Source organism: Boleophthalmus pectinirostris, unplaced genomic scaffold (assembly GCF_026225935.1).
Source record: "Boleophthalmus pectinirostris isolate CB_2022bp ecotype Guang Dong unplaced genomic scaffold, ASM2622593v1 HiC_scaffold_4, whole genome shotgun sequence".
NCBI classification, from domain to species: domain Eukaryota; kingdom Metazoa; phylum Chordata; class Actinopteri; order Gobiiformes; family Gobiidae; genus Boleophthalmus; species Boleophthalmus pectinirostris.
In genome coordinates, this window is record NW_026571353.1 from 26,903,483 (window position 1) to 26,921,232 (window position 17,750).

Here is a 17,750-nt window from a genome sequence, read left to right on the forward strand (position 1 = left end):
CGCAAGACGCACAGACGCTGTTTACTCCACCAACGCAACAGTTCTTAGCGGCTTTTTTTGACCTATATCTTCCTTGCAGTTAGCACAAAGTTTGTTGCAATGGCAGACAAGAATCCAGGAGCAGTTCGCCGCAAAAGAAAGTCCGTTTTTGAGGTCGCTGAAAGAAGAAGACAAGGAGAAAAGCAGCGAAGCCAAACTAAGGTGATTCTTGGAGATTCATTCCAGCGATGGCGCGACTGAAGCAGACGCAGGGTCTAAAGACTGACGCATTGGTCGCCAAATTACTCCTGGACAGGTCACTTCTGCTTATTATGAAAACGTACTTTATTTCCAAGAGCTAGACAAACGTTTTTCAGGACACGAAAGCGATATCCTATGTCTGAAAACGTAATTTTCAATGCAAAGAAAGAGTCCGCTTGCTGCTGCGTGTTGTAGCTAGTTCATTCGCACTGAATCTCCGCGCAACCTTCTCTGCACCCCTTTCCTGCTCCTGTCCCCGCTGCCCGTTCCGCTCTTCCCCCTGCTCCTCACTTCTCCGGGCACGGAATCTCCGCGCACCGCTCCCCTCTCCTCTCTCCTCTCCCTGCTCCCTGCTCCGCTCTTCTCCCTGCTCCTTACTTCTCGTCCGCGCACGAAATGTCCGCGCACCCGCTCCCCCCGCTCCTCACTTCTCCGTCTTGCCTAACCAACACTGTAGTTAGTTGTTTACAAGTCATGTGCAGCGCACCGGCTGTAAACAAACCTGTTTCTGGCGTAACGAGGAGGCGGGAGGAGGCGTTTCTACGTAGGGAGCTGTAGGGGAGGGGGGGTGGTTTCACGCATGCGCAACATTTGAAAAAGGACAAACAGTCGCTGGATTTCTTGTTCCTTGGAAAATCCTCTATACAACCTTTAATCAACGAGCCTGTCAGAATGATAAATCTCTTATTTTCTTTTTCATATAATCTAGAAGTACCCATAAACTATGATAAACCATAATATGGAAACTAGTTATTACATAATACTGAAACTACTTATACCACTGACATAATAAAATACAGCAGGAAAATCCCATTAAAATAAAAAATAAATAAAATAAAGGCATGTTAGGGCATAAATGTCTTATTTGAAAACGTCAATAATTGAACCCCACCTCTTTTCAAAAGTTGGTACCCTGAGCCGTAGTTGAGCCTTTAAGCAAACCATTTTTAAATAAACAGTATCATTAAAAGGCCTGTGCTGCAACAAAGAAAGGGCAAAATAAACAAATACTTAGCCATAGAAGTCACTTATGTAACTTCTGCAAAACTTTGGGGGGAAGGAGTGATACTTGGATAGACAGAGATTGTGCAGAATTGTCCTTTCAGTGCTCTTCGGTGTAGGGACCTGTCTCAAATACAAAGTAGAAAAAACTAAGGCACTCAAAAGTACAAAATAATTCAAAGCCTTTAATACCACATGGCAGTTAAAGTTAAAATCACGCCAACTTATGTAACCTTTTACATCTCCAATCTCATCGAATTACTGCAAAAATAACAAAAATCTCTCAGTTGTTGCATAGAAATTGTACCCATGGTAAATATTAAGCTCTGTTCCAACTTTCATATATTGAACGATAAGTTAGTAGTAAATATCGTGACAGGCCTGCTCATCAGTTCCCTGCATATAGGTTTAGGGGATGGGGAATTACTAATAGAACATAAAACTGTGAATTGCTTAGGTGTAGAAAGTGACTTAAAGGTCCCTGATGGTGTATTAGTCTTGGTTATACTTAGTCTCTTATTTATGTTCAGTGGTGGATTTCATTTGTATGGGCGTATGTTGCTGTGATGTATTTTCTCTGTGTTAAATTACCCATATTGCACCATTTTCTGATCTATGTTATAATGTTGTTTCCTCATCAAAAACATACCTGGAGTTGCATTTCATTCACACATGTTTAACACAAAAACCCTGCATATTTAAAGACTGAGTTCTTCTCTCAAACTGAAAACCCTCTGTTCCACTTTGTGATGCCATGTAGTAATACAAAAAGTGCTCCACTGTGTTTTTAAACTCCATACACTACAATTATTTTATGTGATTTCAGGCCTGGAATTGACCTAAAGGTAAAAGGTCGCTGTTAACTTGAAAACTAGCTCTTCAAGGCGTCATAAAGTGAAACAGAGCATTTTGATCTTTAGAGATGTTTAGAGAGCAGGGTTTATAAGATTTAGCTTCTTCCTGTTGCTTTTGTTCATGCAGCAAAGACAAGGCAAATAACATTAGAAATATGTATTCATGTTAATTGACAGATTTTGTTGTTGTTGTTCTCTTTAAATTGATGCCAAAAAACAATAGCATGAGCAATAAATAAATAAATTAATAAATTAATTAATAAATAAGATGTAAACAGAACAATAATGCAGGATTACTCAAACATGTGTTAATGCAACAAAACACAAGCCTGATTCATCAGCCAGTTTCACTTCGTTGAAACGGTCTGACCTCGCAGCATTAGAATTCGTTCGTTTGATGGGAGGGTACTTTTTTATTTAACCAATCACTGCTATTTAGTAGTATGGTATATAATGTGCTGCTAATGGCACTAACTGGTATCTTATGCTTTTCCCAAATCCCACAGGAAAAGGGTAATAACATCTTTCCTTTTTTTCTCTTTGTTCCGGCTTTAAATCCTCAATCTTGGGAATTGTTGACAACACTGAATATATGTCTCTTTGCTGATTGGCCGGTGCACGAACTTGCACTTCTGGGGTTTTTGTGAACCGTCTAGTGTATTTTGATTCCTGACCTAGTTGCTGGAGAGAAATGAAACTGAGTGGAGGCACTAGGTGGCACCAGCCTGGCTAACAAAACACAACTCCAGGTATGTTTTTGATGAGCTAACGATATTCTAACATGGCTTAAAGCTCACAAGAGTCCATTTTGCGTGACATAGGACCTTTAAGCAAATTACATTTTTGATCTTGAACTTTGAACATGAACTTGAGCATGTGAAATCGGTCCCAAGACAAATTCCTTCCATAAACGATCATCTAATCATCAGTTCAAATATAAAAATATAGACAGAGGTACAAACTCACTTGATGTTGACATGTTAATTGTTGCAACATCAACACAAACTATTGAATCTTCTTGGCACCAGTTGGTATAATTATAACTTTGGACTTCATTCAAAGTTTAGCAACAGTGTGAGGCTTATAGGTTTATATGTTTATTGAACTTGCAGTCTGTTATTACTATTGTCTATAAATCAAGTCTGTCTTTTTTATTATTTATTAGGCAAAACCTACACACGCACATAACACAAACTTCACACACAAACTTCCTGCTGTATGGTAAAAGCAGCAATTTGTGGGATGAAAATACACTTAAGATATTGCCTAGAGATAAATAGATTTTATCACCTTTAAATTCTCAGTAGAGACCAGTATTTTGTTTGGGTGTTGACATTTAGCTTTATCTGAACACTTTACTGCAAAGAGTAGATTGCACAAAATGGGACAACACACCTCTCTCATCCACTTTTTAGACTAAATAGGCTGGTAGATGAGTTTGTAATCAATAAAAATTGTATTGTCTCTGAGTTGTGTTGAATGTGAAGTAAAGCAAAAAAAAAGCTGTCAGAAAAACAGTATATGCTAAAAAAAATCATGTCACGATTTTCTCACTCAGAGCATGTGAAGGCTGATCAATAGGAGTAGAGTGGGAGAGGAAAAGTGTTCATTTTCATTCACACATGTTTGAGTAACTCTCTACAAAGCTCGAAATGTTCTGTTCCTCTTTGTGATGTCTTGTAGTGGTTGCTTGTTTCGTGTCCCTCAAGTGGGTCACAAGAGATTTTTTTGGGGGTCGCCTTGTCACGATCTGAATGCAGTTCTGCAATATACACTTCTGACACATGTTGAAATGTTAAGACATGTTTTGTATAATTTCTAATCTTTTTGTTATTATTTTATTGACTATTTTGTTCCAATGTTGCTGGTTTAATTTAGCCAGGCTGGCGCCATCTAATGCCTCCGCTCAATTTCATTTCTCTCCAGCGACTAGGTCAGAATCAAAATACACTAGACGGTTTACAAGAACCCCCGGAAGTGCAAGTTCGGGCACCAGCCAATCAGCAAAGAGCCATACATTCAGTGTTGTCAACGATTCCCGAGATCGAGGATTTAAAGCCGGAACAAAGAGAATTTTTGGTGAATTTTATCAAGGAGAAAAACATTATTGCCCTTCTTCCTACGGGATTTGGGAAAAGCTTAATATACCTGTTAGCCCCGTTAGCGGCGCATTACTTATGCCATGACCAAATAGCAGCGATTGGTGAAATAAAAAAAAGTACCCATCTATCGTCGAGCTAACAAATTCTAATGCTGCGAGATCAAACAGTTTCTACAAAGTGAAACCATCTGATGAATCAGGCTAGGTTCAATTGAACGCTGAAAGGAAAAAGAAATGGGCTACATTTAATATTACAACTTATGGATCCCTTTAATCACTGGTTCAAATACAGTTTTTCATTGTTTTTTTTGTTTTGTTTTGTTTTTTTAATCAAAGGCAACAAAATATAACATTTAACAAAATACAATAATCAACATAAAAACAAAACACAAAAACATAGAGCAACACCTATAACAAATGTAGTTAAATAAAACAAAAGTAATGTAATAGTGCAGTATAAACACACTGCCAGTTTATAATTAAAATTCATTTTCCTTTCTCTCTCTTTCCTTTTCCTCCATTTTTTATAAACATTTTTAATCACTATACTTAACTAATATCATTTTCACCATCATTATTTCCTTTCATAATCTTTCACTATTTATTACAATCTCAAAGCATAATTTTAAAGACATTTCCTTTTTTTGAGTAATATTAATTGTTCAGAGAGACACGATCACTCAGTCAACAATACAATATCCTCATTAATGTTCAATAATGGTCAAATGCAACTTTATTTTGCGATTTACGAATAATGTCTATGGACTTGGGTCTCGAAGAGTTGAGTTGTGACTTTTAAAATATGGGTCCCCGGAAAAAAGTTTGTGAAACACTTACGTAGAGGTTCCTGTTTTAGAAGAATGTTTTCTGTTTGAGAGAAGAACTCAGCGTAAATATGCAGGATTTGTGTATTAAACATGCGTGACTGAAACAAAATTATATCATAAATCAGAAAATCGAGTTAGATGGGCCTTTAAGAAACACTGAATCTGATCTGAGAAGACTAAAAAGTACAGTATATTGTCAATTAAAAGAGATCTTAATTTCATTTTTTATCACTCTATCACCCAGCCCTATGAAACATATTTTTCACTCATGGTTCAAAACACCGTCCTGTTAACACCTTTGTTTGTGTAGCTTCTAGATCTCGGCCACACGTGAGGATCTGAGGGGACTTGCTTTATTGAAACAACTTAAGATAAAGAATGGGCCTGTCGGAGAACGTTTGTGAGTCATTTTATCCTTCAGGGAGTTTTCTGTCATTTACCCATAAAACATGTGAAGAAACTCTAGCTCTCGCCCCGCTTTACGTGATCACATGATGCAGAGATGTGTGACAGAGATTAGTGCTACAGTTTCTATGCACTCAATGGACTTTACCCACATTAGTTTACAGGAAGAGAGCAGAACTGGGACTTCCACGGTTTAGATTATACGCTTAAAAAAAATGAAAAGACAAGCGTGGATTTCACTTTTTGCAATGCTGGTTTTGCCTCTTGCACAAATGCATTGGATTATAACTGAATCTATACATTAATTTCTTTTTATTTTGTTAATACCTTGCAGTAACATCATGCTGGGGCTGTCCTACGTGTATCTTTAATGGAGGAATTGTAGGCGTTACCATGGTTACCACACAATGCACACATTACACTGCAAAACCCCCCAAATTTGGTCAAGTTAAGATGACTTGAATTAAGAAAGTCTTGTCATGATTTCAATAAATTTCACTTGACAAGTAAAATTATCTCTTATTTATCAATAAAAAACTTACTTACTTGCTTCCTTTTTTAAAAATTTTAATCTTTAATTTTATGATGATTATTTATGTTTTGATTTGTTTTAATTGTGATTTTAATGTTTTTATTATTCTGTAAAGCACTTTGAATTACTTTGTGTACAAATTGTGCTATACAAATAAACTTGCCTTGCTTAAAAATAAGAAACAAAACCGAATATTGCTTGAATTAAGAAAAACAGACGTATTCCATTGGTAGATAATTTTACTTGTCAAGTTGAATCGACGCAAATAAAGTAAAATGTTCTTAATGTAAGTCACTTTAACTTACCTAGATGTTGTTTTTTTCCAGTGTAGATCGTCTGTTGTAGTTCCAGATAAATCATTTGTTTATGATCAGATGTGTGAGTGTTAAATTAACAATTAAAGTCTAATAAAGCATCAATTATCTTTATAGTTCTGGCAAGTTTAGTGTAGTTATTTATTCAAGCACATAAAGTACTGCCATTGTATCCTTGGGCAAGACACTTCAAAACCCAAAACAGAACAAATGCACTGCCAGACACACTTATAATTTCTAATACACCAGATGTCCCTGCACTCCAGAAAATAATGTGTAAAAGTCTAATGTATGAACTAGGGATGTAACGATATCCAAATCTCTCGGTACGATATTTTCATGATATGCGTCTCACGGTACGATATTTATTGCGATTATTTTGAAGACGCTGATATAATTGTAGATAGGAGACTTTTTTGCTTTTAAAATACCTTGACAAGATTTTGGTGTGAATTATTTCCATCATAATCCCAAGAATTCACATCAAAAACATATTTCTTCATGTTGTTTGCGCTGAAATGAATCATGGGATATGTAGTCCCCTATGTTTATAAGTTGTTACTATTATAAAACCATGCATTTAAGCAAAGGAACCTGTAATTCGATATATTGTGACAGATATTAGGATGTTATTGTGAGACTTTTGACGATACGATATCACGATATTTCGGTTATTGTTACATCCCTAGTGTGTACTGAAGAAAACTCACTGGGAATAGTTGATTATAGTTCATTTATTTACATTTGTTTTATTTCAACAGACAACAAAATCCCTGTTTTAAAGGTTTGTTATAAAAACAAAACAAAACAACATTTCTTTATATTTGTGTTTAAATGTTTAGTGACATTTTACAAGTTCATTAAAAGTGCATTGTGTAAATTTTGTAGTGAAGGGCCTGTCAAATGCTTTTCTCCATGGAGATGTTATTGCTTTGTCTGGAATGTTTCACAAGTATGGCATTAAACCTTTCTATCCTCATGGAGACCAAGTTACAGGTCAGGTCTCTGGAGAGGCAAGCTTGCTCACAGTCAGAACGCCAGTGTTTTTCAAAGTATTGATTTTAGCTTTAACACCACCTGTAATTGAGTAAATGTAAAGTAGAGCTGTTTAATGTCATACGGTGGAACATTCCAGGCTGAGCAATGACGTATCCATAGAAACAAACAGGTGACGGATTGCCAACCACAAAGTTACATAGTGCACCTTTAAATATAAAAAAACAAAACAAAACAGCATTAATCCAGTGTAATACGATTACATATAAGCTGTGTTGAGTAATACTTTGTACATATTAAACAAAAACAACGATGACATAAAACCAAACCAAAAATGCCCAGCAAGATTAACATTTGAAGAGTACAAAAAACCCCCCAAAAAACTTTATATAACTGACATAGATTGTCTCAAATGGTACTCAGAGATTAGCTGCAGGTTTTCTCCTCACACATAGTTCACATATTATTTTCTTTGCGTTGTGGTAGAGGGGAGCGGGTCAGGGATGGAACACAATACAAAAGTACAGACATGTTTTGGAAGGTCATGTTACGTCTCCACCAAGGAAACTTTTATTCAGACCTTATCCTTGCGATGGCTGCGTTTCCTCCTGCTCTGAATTTTCATTAAAGTACTCTTCAGTTTAGGATCTGCACAAATCGGTCGCTGGTGTCTTTTTACATAAAGACTGAAGAAGAAAACAAAATATAGGATTAAGATTAAAGAGCCCATATTACAGTATTTTCTATGTGAGACTGTTTCCTCATCTAAAATATACCCAGAGTTGCGTTTAGTTTAGTTTAACAACACCCAAACCCTGCATACTTAGGCTGAGTTAAAAATTTTATATTTCAAAAATGAGTTTAAGACTTACATGAGTGCGGAGATGTCACAGGCTCCACTGCTGTGTTGTATCTCCCATCTCTGAACATTGAAAAGGACTCGTGGAGCGATGTCACTTCTGGTCGACATGCAGCATCTGGGGATACCAGCTATGACAATGAAAATAAATTAGCATGGATTAAATTAAACCGAAATTAAACACATACAAATTGAGTTGCTAATTGTGCATATATGAACTACAGTACTAGTATTAATGATTCTACACCACAGACTGTATAAAGAATTGAACTAAGGGAGTCTGACATCATCCATAATGTCCGGCTCCGATCAAATGAAGCTCATGAGACTAAGAGCGAATTTGGAGCCAGTTCTGTATTAGAATAAGAATATATTTACAGACAAAATACAATATATAGCAAAATAAAACACCTGGATCATGTAGAGTGGGTCAATACGAACATTTTAAGACCCAAATAAGGAGACTGACAGCAGCATTTCAAGAGAGAGGGGCCACGTTTTTTCAATACAAAGTGACCTGGAACCAGAAGTGCCCCCATGCGCACTTCCTGTTTGGAACGTGGCATTTATAGTGAGTTAATTATGTCCATTTATTAATACAATCTGTTATAAATTATTGTGGGTTAGGATTGAAAGAACTTTGTGAATGACTGGTAGCATTGAAGCTTGTTTGAACCCTTGTAATTAAAATTTATTTAAACCCCAATTATTTGATTTTTACGTTTTTGTTTTGTTTTGAAAAAAGTCTCATGTTATTTTTGTAGAATGCAGCTATGTCAGAAATCGGAATACACTAGACGGTTCACAAAAAAGAAGTTCAGGCACCAGACACCAGCCAGTCAGTGAAGAGCCATGTATTCTGTGTTTGCAACGATTCCCAAGATCGAGGATTTAAAGCCAGAATAAAGAGAATGTTTAGTGAATTTTATCAAGGGGAAAGATATATTGCCCTTCTTCCTATGGCATTTGGGAAAAGCTTAATATACAGCAATTGGTTAAATGAAAAAATGTACCCGCGTACTGTCGAGCAAACAAATTCTAATGCTGCGAGGTCAAATGAAACCGGCTGATGAATCAGGCTAGAAGCTTACTGCATGTAGTGTAAAAAGCATACATTGTGATAGTGACATATTTTTAGGTTAATTGTGATTTATGATGAATCCTTTTTCTACAAATATTTACTCTTGGGAAGTTTAGATAAGATAACATAAGCTGTCAATGTATGTGTCACCTTCCCATGACCCAGTTTGGCACACCAGATGCAAGCCTTTACATTTTGACAAGCTGTATATGCTTCAAGTCTCCAACAAAAGGGAACATCTGTAGATAAAATGTCTGACTGGATCCAGAATAATGATCTTAATTTATTACTTTTGACCCATTTAATTTGATTTTTAAATTGCATTACTTGTAGTACATTGTAAGATCACAACTGTAAGTTCTAAGCCATGTTATAATGTTGCTACCTCATTAAAAATATACCTGGAGTTGTGTTTTGTTTAATTCACACATGTTAAATGAGTAATTCTTCATTATTAGTCTGTCTCAAAATGCTCAGTTCCACCTTGTGATGTCATGTAGCAGTAGTTTTTTTCACGTTAATAGTAGATATTAACAATTGCAGGGCTGAAATTATCCAAATGATTCTAGTGAAGGCGAATGGAATTTAAAAACAAAGTGGAGGACTGTATTACCACATGACATCACAAGGTAGAAAAGATTGTTTTCCATTTGAGAGAAGAACACAAATATGAAGGATTTGTGTGTTAAACATGTCTGAATGAAACAAAACACAACTCGAGGTCTGTTTTAATGAGGAAACAACATTATAACAAAGATCAGAAAGCTGTGCAATATGAGCCCTTTAAAAACATCCAATATTTATGTTTGAAATCCCCATTTTATTTTTCCATTTAGCATGATTTTCTTTTAGCACGAAGTTATACCAAAATAGGTTTGTAATCTCACATTGAAATACATATAAAGACTTGCTTGCCTAACAATTGCATGAACAAATACAAGCAAATTTAAAAGCAATTTGAAGAAAACTATGCGTTATCAAGCTGTACTAATTTCCCTTAGGCTGTGTTCACACTTGTCCCGCTTTAATCCTGATTTTGGCCTGACGTAGTCTTGGTGTGGTCCTGGTCTAGTTCTGGTTTTGTCCTACTTTTAAAATGACGTGTGCAACTTTAACCCAATTATCTAATGATGCATTTACGTGTACAGACTTCACATTAAAGCACACTGGAGCAAAATCAGGACTAAACTAAACTAGAGCAGGACTAAACCACAAAATAAAAGTGTCTATTTCTCACCTTCACTGTAGGTGACTGCAAACGCACAGAAGCAGACTCCGAGGAACACCACTTTGAGATCCATGATGACGACAGTTCGGAAATGTCTGGATCCGACTGTTCCCAAGCTCCTTAAGAACTACCCCCCCTCGTCCTCCTCTCCTCACCCCTCCTCCTCTCCTCTCCTCCTTTCCTCCCTTTCATCATCATCATCATCATCATCGCCACCTACCAACCCGCTCACTTACTTCTGCTTCAGTTCACACAATCAAGGTACAAAACATACCAGTTCAATTCAAAACCAAATGATGATGACAGCTAAATAATCCTTTGCGATTCTTTTATGAAAACAGTGTGGTGAGGGTTTTAAGTCGTTGATGAACTAGAAGTTTTCACCAAGCAAACAAGCCCTGACAAGTTTAATTATAAGTACTTTCTCAACTGATTTTGATTTGATTAATGGCACACGTTGTTAAAAGGGGTCACGGTTAAAGCACCCAAGGGCAAGGGACTATATATCTTAACTAGAATTGGTCATAAAGAGTCAATTAGTTACGATAATGTCAAAACTGGATGTAATTTGAAGCTATATTTTCAGAAAACTGCGATAAAATATGATAAGCACAATGCATATTTGTGTGCATAGGTGTGTCTTTGTGAACCGCTCACTTACCGCTTCTCAGCCTGTAAAATCAGACAATAAAATGTGACTTTGTTTTTGATTTAATCAATGCTCTATTTTGCCAAGTTCTTTGAAGCAAACTTATGCAACTGTGAGAACACCGTTTGCCAAAACTTCCCCTGAGACGCAACTGAAGCTTGATGCAATTACAAATGTCATGGATCTGTAAAAATAATTATAAAGTAGATATGTGTACTCTAGTGATAACTGTCAAAACATGCCTAACAGATAAAGCCTGTCAATAATATGTTTGGTAGAAAAACAAGATCTATGTCTAAAAAAACGAATGAAATTTCAAGTAGTTTTTATTTATCTAATTATTTTTAATTTTTATTCACATTCAGAATTTGTTTATAAAGGTCCTGTATTATGCAAAGTTGACTCTTGTGAGCTTAAAGTCATGTTATAATGTTGTTACCTCATTAAAAACATACATGGAGTTGAGTTTTGTTTCATTCACACATATCTGAGTAACTCTTTGTTTATTAAAGTCTGTCCACATATCCAAAGATCATAATAGTCTGTTCCACCTTGAGATGTCATGTAGTGGTGGTTTTCAGGTTAACAGCCTAATAAACAATGTCCATTAGAGACACACATTAACCTAAAACAGTGATAGTAGTTACTTTGCATCAATGGATCAATATGAGCTTTTATTAAATTTGCTTAAAAAGCCCATATTACACTATTTTCTAAGATCTGTTATAATGTTGTTTCCTCATCACAAACATACCTGGAGTTGTGTTTTGTTTTATTCACACATGCTTAACACACAAACCCTGCAGATTTAGGTTAGGAGTTCTTCTCTCAAACAAAAAAAAACACCGTTCTCCCTTGTGATGTCATGTGGTAATACAGGAAGTGCTCCACTGTGTTTTTAAACTCCATACACCATCACTAGAATTATTTGGATGATTTAAGACTTGGAATTGCCGATCTCTACTGAACAAAAGATAAAATGTAGGTAACTTGAAAACTACCACAAGGTGGATTTTGAGCATTTTGAGCTTTGGAGAGTAGACAGACTAATAATAAAGAATTACAGTATGAGTTAAACACAACACAACTCCAGGTGTGTCTTGGAGGAGGTGAAATTATAACATGGTTTAAAGCTCACAGGAGACAATTTGCATCATATAGTATCTTTAATATTTGTATGTGGTAAGTTTGCATTTACATTATTACTGGTAAATTATGGTATGGATTCTAAATGCTCATTGAATAATGGGTTGTACCTCACTACACTGTATTTAAAAGAATACATGATGGACAAAACCACATAAAAAAGGATTCAACTATTGACATAAACCTGCTGTAACTCAGTGGATAGTCTTGTCAAAGGTGGGAGTGGGTTGAGACTCTATTGTCCAAATAATGATTGCTATAATCAATACTCAAAAAGTATTAAAAAAATGTATAGTCAACTAGGTACGATTAATTGGTTCATTCTTATATTGTAACTGTTACATTGTATGTGCATTAGGTTTTAACATAAACCTAAAAACAGTGCAGTTATTTTGCATCAGTGAATGAGTTATTTGAGCTTGTGTTCCTCCAGTTTAACATTTTAATTTGATAAGATTGCATTTACTTAATTGGTACATTGTATATATTAAAGGTGTCCACACTTTTTTCCTCGAGGGCCATTAATTATTCAATAATGATTCAAACATGTGGATAGAATGAGCCAACAGATTCATGCTGAGATCCTCAATAGGTTTTATAAACTTGGCTTTATTAGGATCAATTTTTAAAAACATGCAGTCAAATATACATCTGAAGGTAATATGAGCCAAAAAACCTGCAAGCCTAAAGGCCAAAAACAATTGATCTGAGGGCCGCATTTGGCTTACGGACCATAGTTTGAACACGTCTTGTAGGACTGGGTATCATTCAGAAGTTGCCAATACGATACATACCACTATACAGTGAGCTTATGATTCAATACAATTCAGTAAGATATATATTTAAATTAGATTTGATACGGTTCAATAAATATTAAAAGCTGAATCATGACTGTGAAAGTAAAACCACTTCTTGTGCAAAGTTCACAAATATTTTAATTAGCAAAACAGTGAAAATGTTAAATGTGTCGCATAAATGAGTTTCCTTCCTCTGAACAAGCAACAAAACTATAGTGCTGTAACAAAATAAAAAGTAAGTAAAAAGTAAAATATTCCAAAAAATACTCTTGGTGATATATCGATGCAGCAGCACACAATATCAATACTGTATCATCACATTAAACGGTACAATATAACAATATTTCAATATTTTTGGACACCCATGTCTGGTATAAATTGATCAAGGGGTCATATTGGTGTATTGCTTGGTTTCAGATCAGATTAATAATAATGAATACAGATTTTGTTGTAGCACAGTGAGTTGTAGTCCATGAAACAAATGATCAGATTCAACATTTGTGCATTTACAATTTGGATATTTGACCAAAAGTACAAAGTAAGAAACAGGTAAAACCGAATCTTTCCCCCCCATTATTACTTTATGACATTATCAGGTTCTAAAATCTTAAAACCACCCATTTAAGAGAATACCTAGAGGACAAAACCACATTAAAGGGGATTAAACTTTTGACATCCACCAGCTGTAACTCACAACGGGCACACTTGTCAAAGATGGGGCGTCCTAGGGCACTTTTTAGATGGATACGGGAACACATTATCCACAGAGACAGACTTTGTGTAAATACTGGAATAAAGCCAGACTTTTCAATCATCTCACATGTGCTATTCTTCTTATTTTCTCTTAACACTGTACAAGTCTGCACATAACAGAGAATGTGCCCACAGGAGGTGAGTAAACATGATGGACCACGCATTTTATCTTTCAATCATCAATCAAAGTTTGCTAAATCCACTTTTTGTCTTGCATGTATTAACAGTTATACAAGAGAAATGAAACGTTCCTGTCTAAACTTTTTCTTTATGCTACTACTTTAGATCTTAGTTACTCCTACATCCACATACGGTGTTTGTGGTAGAGCTGGGCAATATGGATATAAAGATTTAATTGTGATCTTATTCCTGTGATGACCTGCTATGTAGGTCAAATCGCTAAATTGTGATTCACTAATTATATGGTCTATGCAGCTCTGCCCAAACTCTGCGTGCGTGACAAGTGGCTCTAACAATGAAGTGAACAGTTTTTTTCGTTAATCACGTTCACCTTTTTGTTGAAAATCAAACACCTAAACAAGACCAGGAACCTTGCATTAATCACAGACTCCTGAAAATGTGTTGTTTACATACACTTAGTACTCTTGGTATTTTCCATGGATCTATTAAAATAACTGGATAGGGCTTTGCTGCCTGTAGCTGCCTCCAGTTGACGCCACTCACTAGAACTTCAGCGGAAAAAATCTCCTGGGCTGAGAGAGGATTTTTCTCATAGAGCGCAATGTAATCACAAACTGCTCGTGTTAGACTGACCCGGCACCTACAACTTTCAAAAATGTCTGATTTTGTGGCGATTTTTAATTATTTTTATATCATAAACTTTTTCTCAGCTCAAAATCCTTCAGTTGTCTTAAAAAACGCTTTGTAGTTGTCAGCTCTGGCTCCACTCTGCTTCGCCCTAGCTCCTTTCGCTCTGATTAATAAGTAAGTAAGTTTTTATTTATATAGCACTTTTCACAAACATTTTTGTCACAGAGCATCATTCAGCGTTATTCATTCACTCTATACCTGGTGATGGTAAGCTACTATTGTAGCCACAGCTGCCCTGGGGCACACTGACAGAAGTGCGGCTGCCATGCCAACCGGCGCCAACCGTCCCTCCGACCACCACCATCACTCACGCACACACCACTTTCATACGAGGCAATGTGGGTGAAGTGTCTAGCCACTAGCACCAGTGCTAATTGGTCAAAGCGTTCATGTGATACACAAGTCCGCGCTCCGTGTGTGCGCTTGCATGGATTCACGTGTGCCCACGGGAGAAAAGAGCACTACTGCGCATGCGCGGTTGGACCACAGCCACCGGAAGTACCTCGCCAGGCTAAAGGCTAATCTGAAGTTATGTGCCATTGAGTTTGGACCACTGACTTGAATGGGTGGCCATTTTGAAACCCTGGGCTTGGTATTTCCACGTGACCCGGCCCCAGATAAGTGGAAGAAATGGATGAATGGTATTTCTTTTTTGAGTTTTCTATCTATATATTTAAAAACGAGCATCACACACCCATGTTGATAAATTGCATCAGCTGCAAAGTATCAATATAAATGTGTACTGTTGGGTAAATAGGTAAAATGAATCATGCTGAATTTTTCCTCTTTTTCTTTTAGTTTACCAAACAGGCAACATGTGAAGTCAAGTGTTTGGCCCTAAGACTGAATGGTAGCAAGTTATTTTGGTATTATTAAAGACTATTGGACTATTGAACCACTAACCTTTGAGAGGATTAACATCTCATTTTCTCTCATCTAATCTCTCATTTAAATTTTTATCCAGTTTGTTTAGTATGTTTAAATTGATTATTATTTCCTACTGGTGTGTTATTGAAAACTATTGGGCTATTGAACCACTAACCTTTGAGTGGAATATTATTTCACATGCCAAAACCTTCCCCTCCAGGTGCACAACGCCTCATTTCTTATGTTTATCCATTTTATTCAGTGTGTTTAAACCTATTCGGACACACTAATTGAATATGATATGATTTCCTACTGGTGATTTGTTGTGACACTTCAAAATACTTTGATTAAATCTTGAGGTTTCAATGTTAAATCTTTTCTGTGATTCACTGGACAACTATCTAATTACAGTTCTGTCTCAGAGCCAGAAGTCAATCACTCACAAACCGCATTCAAAAAGGTGAGTCATGTGTTTTGTCAAGGACACAATAATAACACATGCACATAAAGTGCTGCTGCCACAAAGCATAAACTAGTGTTCCCAACAGTACAAGCCAGACCCAACCATGCTTAGCTCCCAAGATCAGACAAAACCGGTGGCACGGTTATGATTTTACGCAACAGTGCAGCTTCTACTTTACTTTGGTAATGTTCACTGATGAACTTTGCACTGTCACCCGTTAACTTAAAGCAGTCAACTTTGCCTTACAAAATGGAAAAGACAGAAACTTTTGCTGCAGAGATAATGAATTTACTTTTGGACGCCATTTGTGAAAATACATTTCGTTAATAGAGGAAAGTTTTCCGTGTTTGTGGCCGTAATGCAAAACACTCACGGAGATACAGTAGTCAAAATAATGTCAAAAAGTAAACAAAAGTGTGGTGGAATAACCCAGTAAACTGCTGGGTAATTTATCACTCTGCTGATACTTTGCGGTGACATCACGCGGGGGTGTTCTACATGTGTTTCTATTGGCAGAATGTTCAATAGCTGCCATGGGCTGCCATGGTGACACAATGCACACATTAGCAAAAGACCAAAATGTTTTAATATAGCCTAAAAACTCAATAAAAAACACAAAACAGATTTAAACAACACATTTCGGGAGCGTTCATGATCCAGTTTAGTTTAGTTTCATTTTCAACAAAAAAGCTGGGAGTGACTAAGTAAAAAACTGTTGGCTCAGATATCTATGTTGTAACAATAATTTTACATTTAAGAGACATGTTTAAGCACGCAAATCAGTTCACCTGTTGGAGTTCCATCCAAGTCGGCTCTTTCTGGTCAAATTGTGTTAAAATAAAGCTCAGATTAAAGTCTAATTCGAGTAACAAAGCTTCTAACAGAGTAGTGCTTTCAGCTTAACACCCCCAGGGAATGTTGATGACTGGCTGTTCGGCTGCAAAGTATCAATAGTGTCAGAAAACCTGTTCATCCAAAAGATCAAATAGAACCAGAGCTTAAATGTAATGTCTTATATACAAAATACCCCGCATGTCCTGCAATAAAACATACATCGGTGAAACAGGGAGGGTGTTCAGTACACGAAAAAAGGAACTTAGGACAGAGTGCGAGAAGGAAACAGCAAAGGCGAAACACGAACGACAAAACACAAAGCAGAGCAGGAACAACTCAAATCGGCCATTTCTGACCGCTGCAAAAGAGAGAACAAAAATTATGGACTGGGACAGAGCAAACAGGATTGAGACAGAGGACAACAAACATTGTTGCTGGATTAAAGAGGCAATAGAAATACAGAAACGTACCCATGAGACTACAAACCAGGACAAGGGGGCCTTTTTACTCTCACACACCTGGGATACTGTCCTGAGGAAGTCGGACTGCAGATGGCGCTGTCTTCCTACCAGAAAAGGCAGGATGACAGCACTATCTGCGGTCTCGAAAGCCTGTATAAATCAACTCACCGGAAACATCACAGCAACGCGTGACCACTCTGAGGAAGACCGCTAGTGAGCAGTCGAAACTGTAAAATATGAAAACAAACTCTTGGTCTGAAAAAAGAACCTAATAACATAAATTATCGGAAGACCAAATTAAGCTCATTGGACTAGTGTCAGAAAACATTGTACATTGTTTAGCATCTTAAAACTTGACAGGTTTGACTATTTTCACCAAACCACTAAATATCATTATAGTTAAGATTTTACTTTACTTTAAAATCCCTCCTAGTTTGTTGTAGGTTTTACATTATTGTGAAAATATTCATTTTACATCCTGGTTGGACACAGATACAGGTAATTACATAA

General features: G+C 36.5%; 1 protein-coding gene across 1 annotated transcript; it reads right to left on the reverse strand.

The window, feature by feature from the left end:
• Positions 1 to 6,994: 6,994 nt before the first annotated feature.
• ccl27a (chemokine (C-C motif) ligand 27a) lies at positions 6,995 to 10,525 on the reverse strand. Its single transcript, XM_020937952.2, has 3 exons — positions 10,449 to 10,525; positions 8,144 to 8,261; positions 6,995 to 7,957 (listed from the first exon to the last, which is right to left on the reverse strand). The coding sequence occupies exons 1-3, from the start codon at positions 10,510 to 10,512 to the stop codon at positions 7,846 to 7,848; spliced, it is 294 nt and encodes a 97-aa protein (XP_020793611.2). The 5' UTR covers positions 10,513 to 10,525; the 3' UTR covers positions 6,995 to 7,845.
• Between the last annotated feature and the right edge of the window lie 7,225 nt (positions 10,526 to 17,750).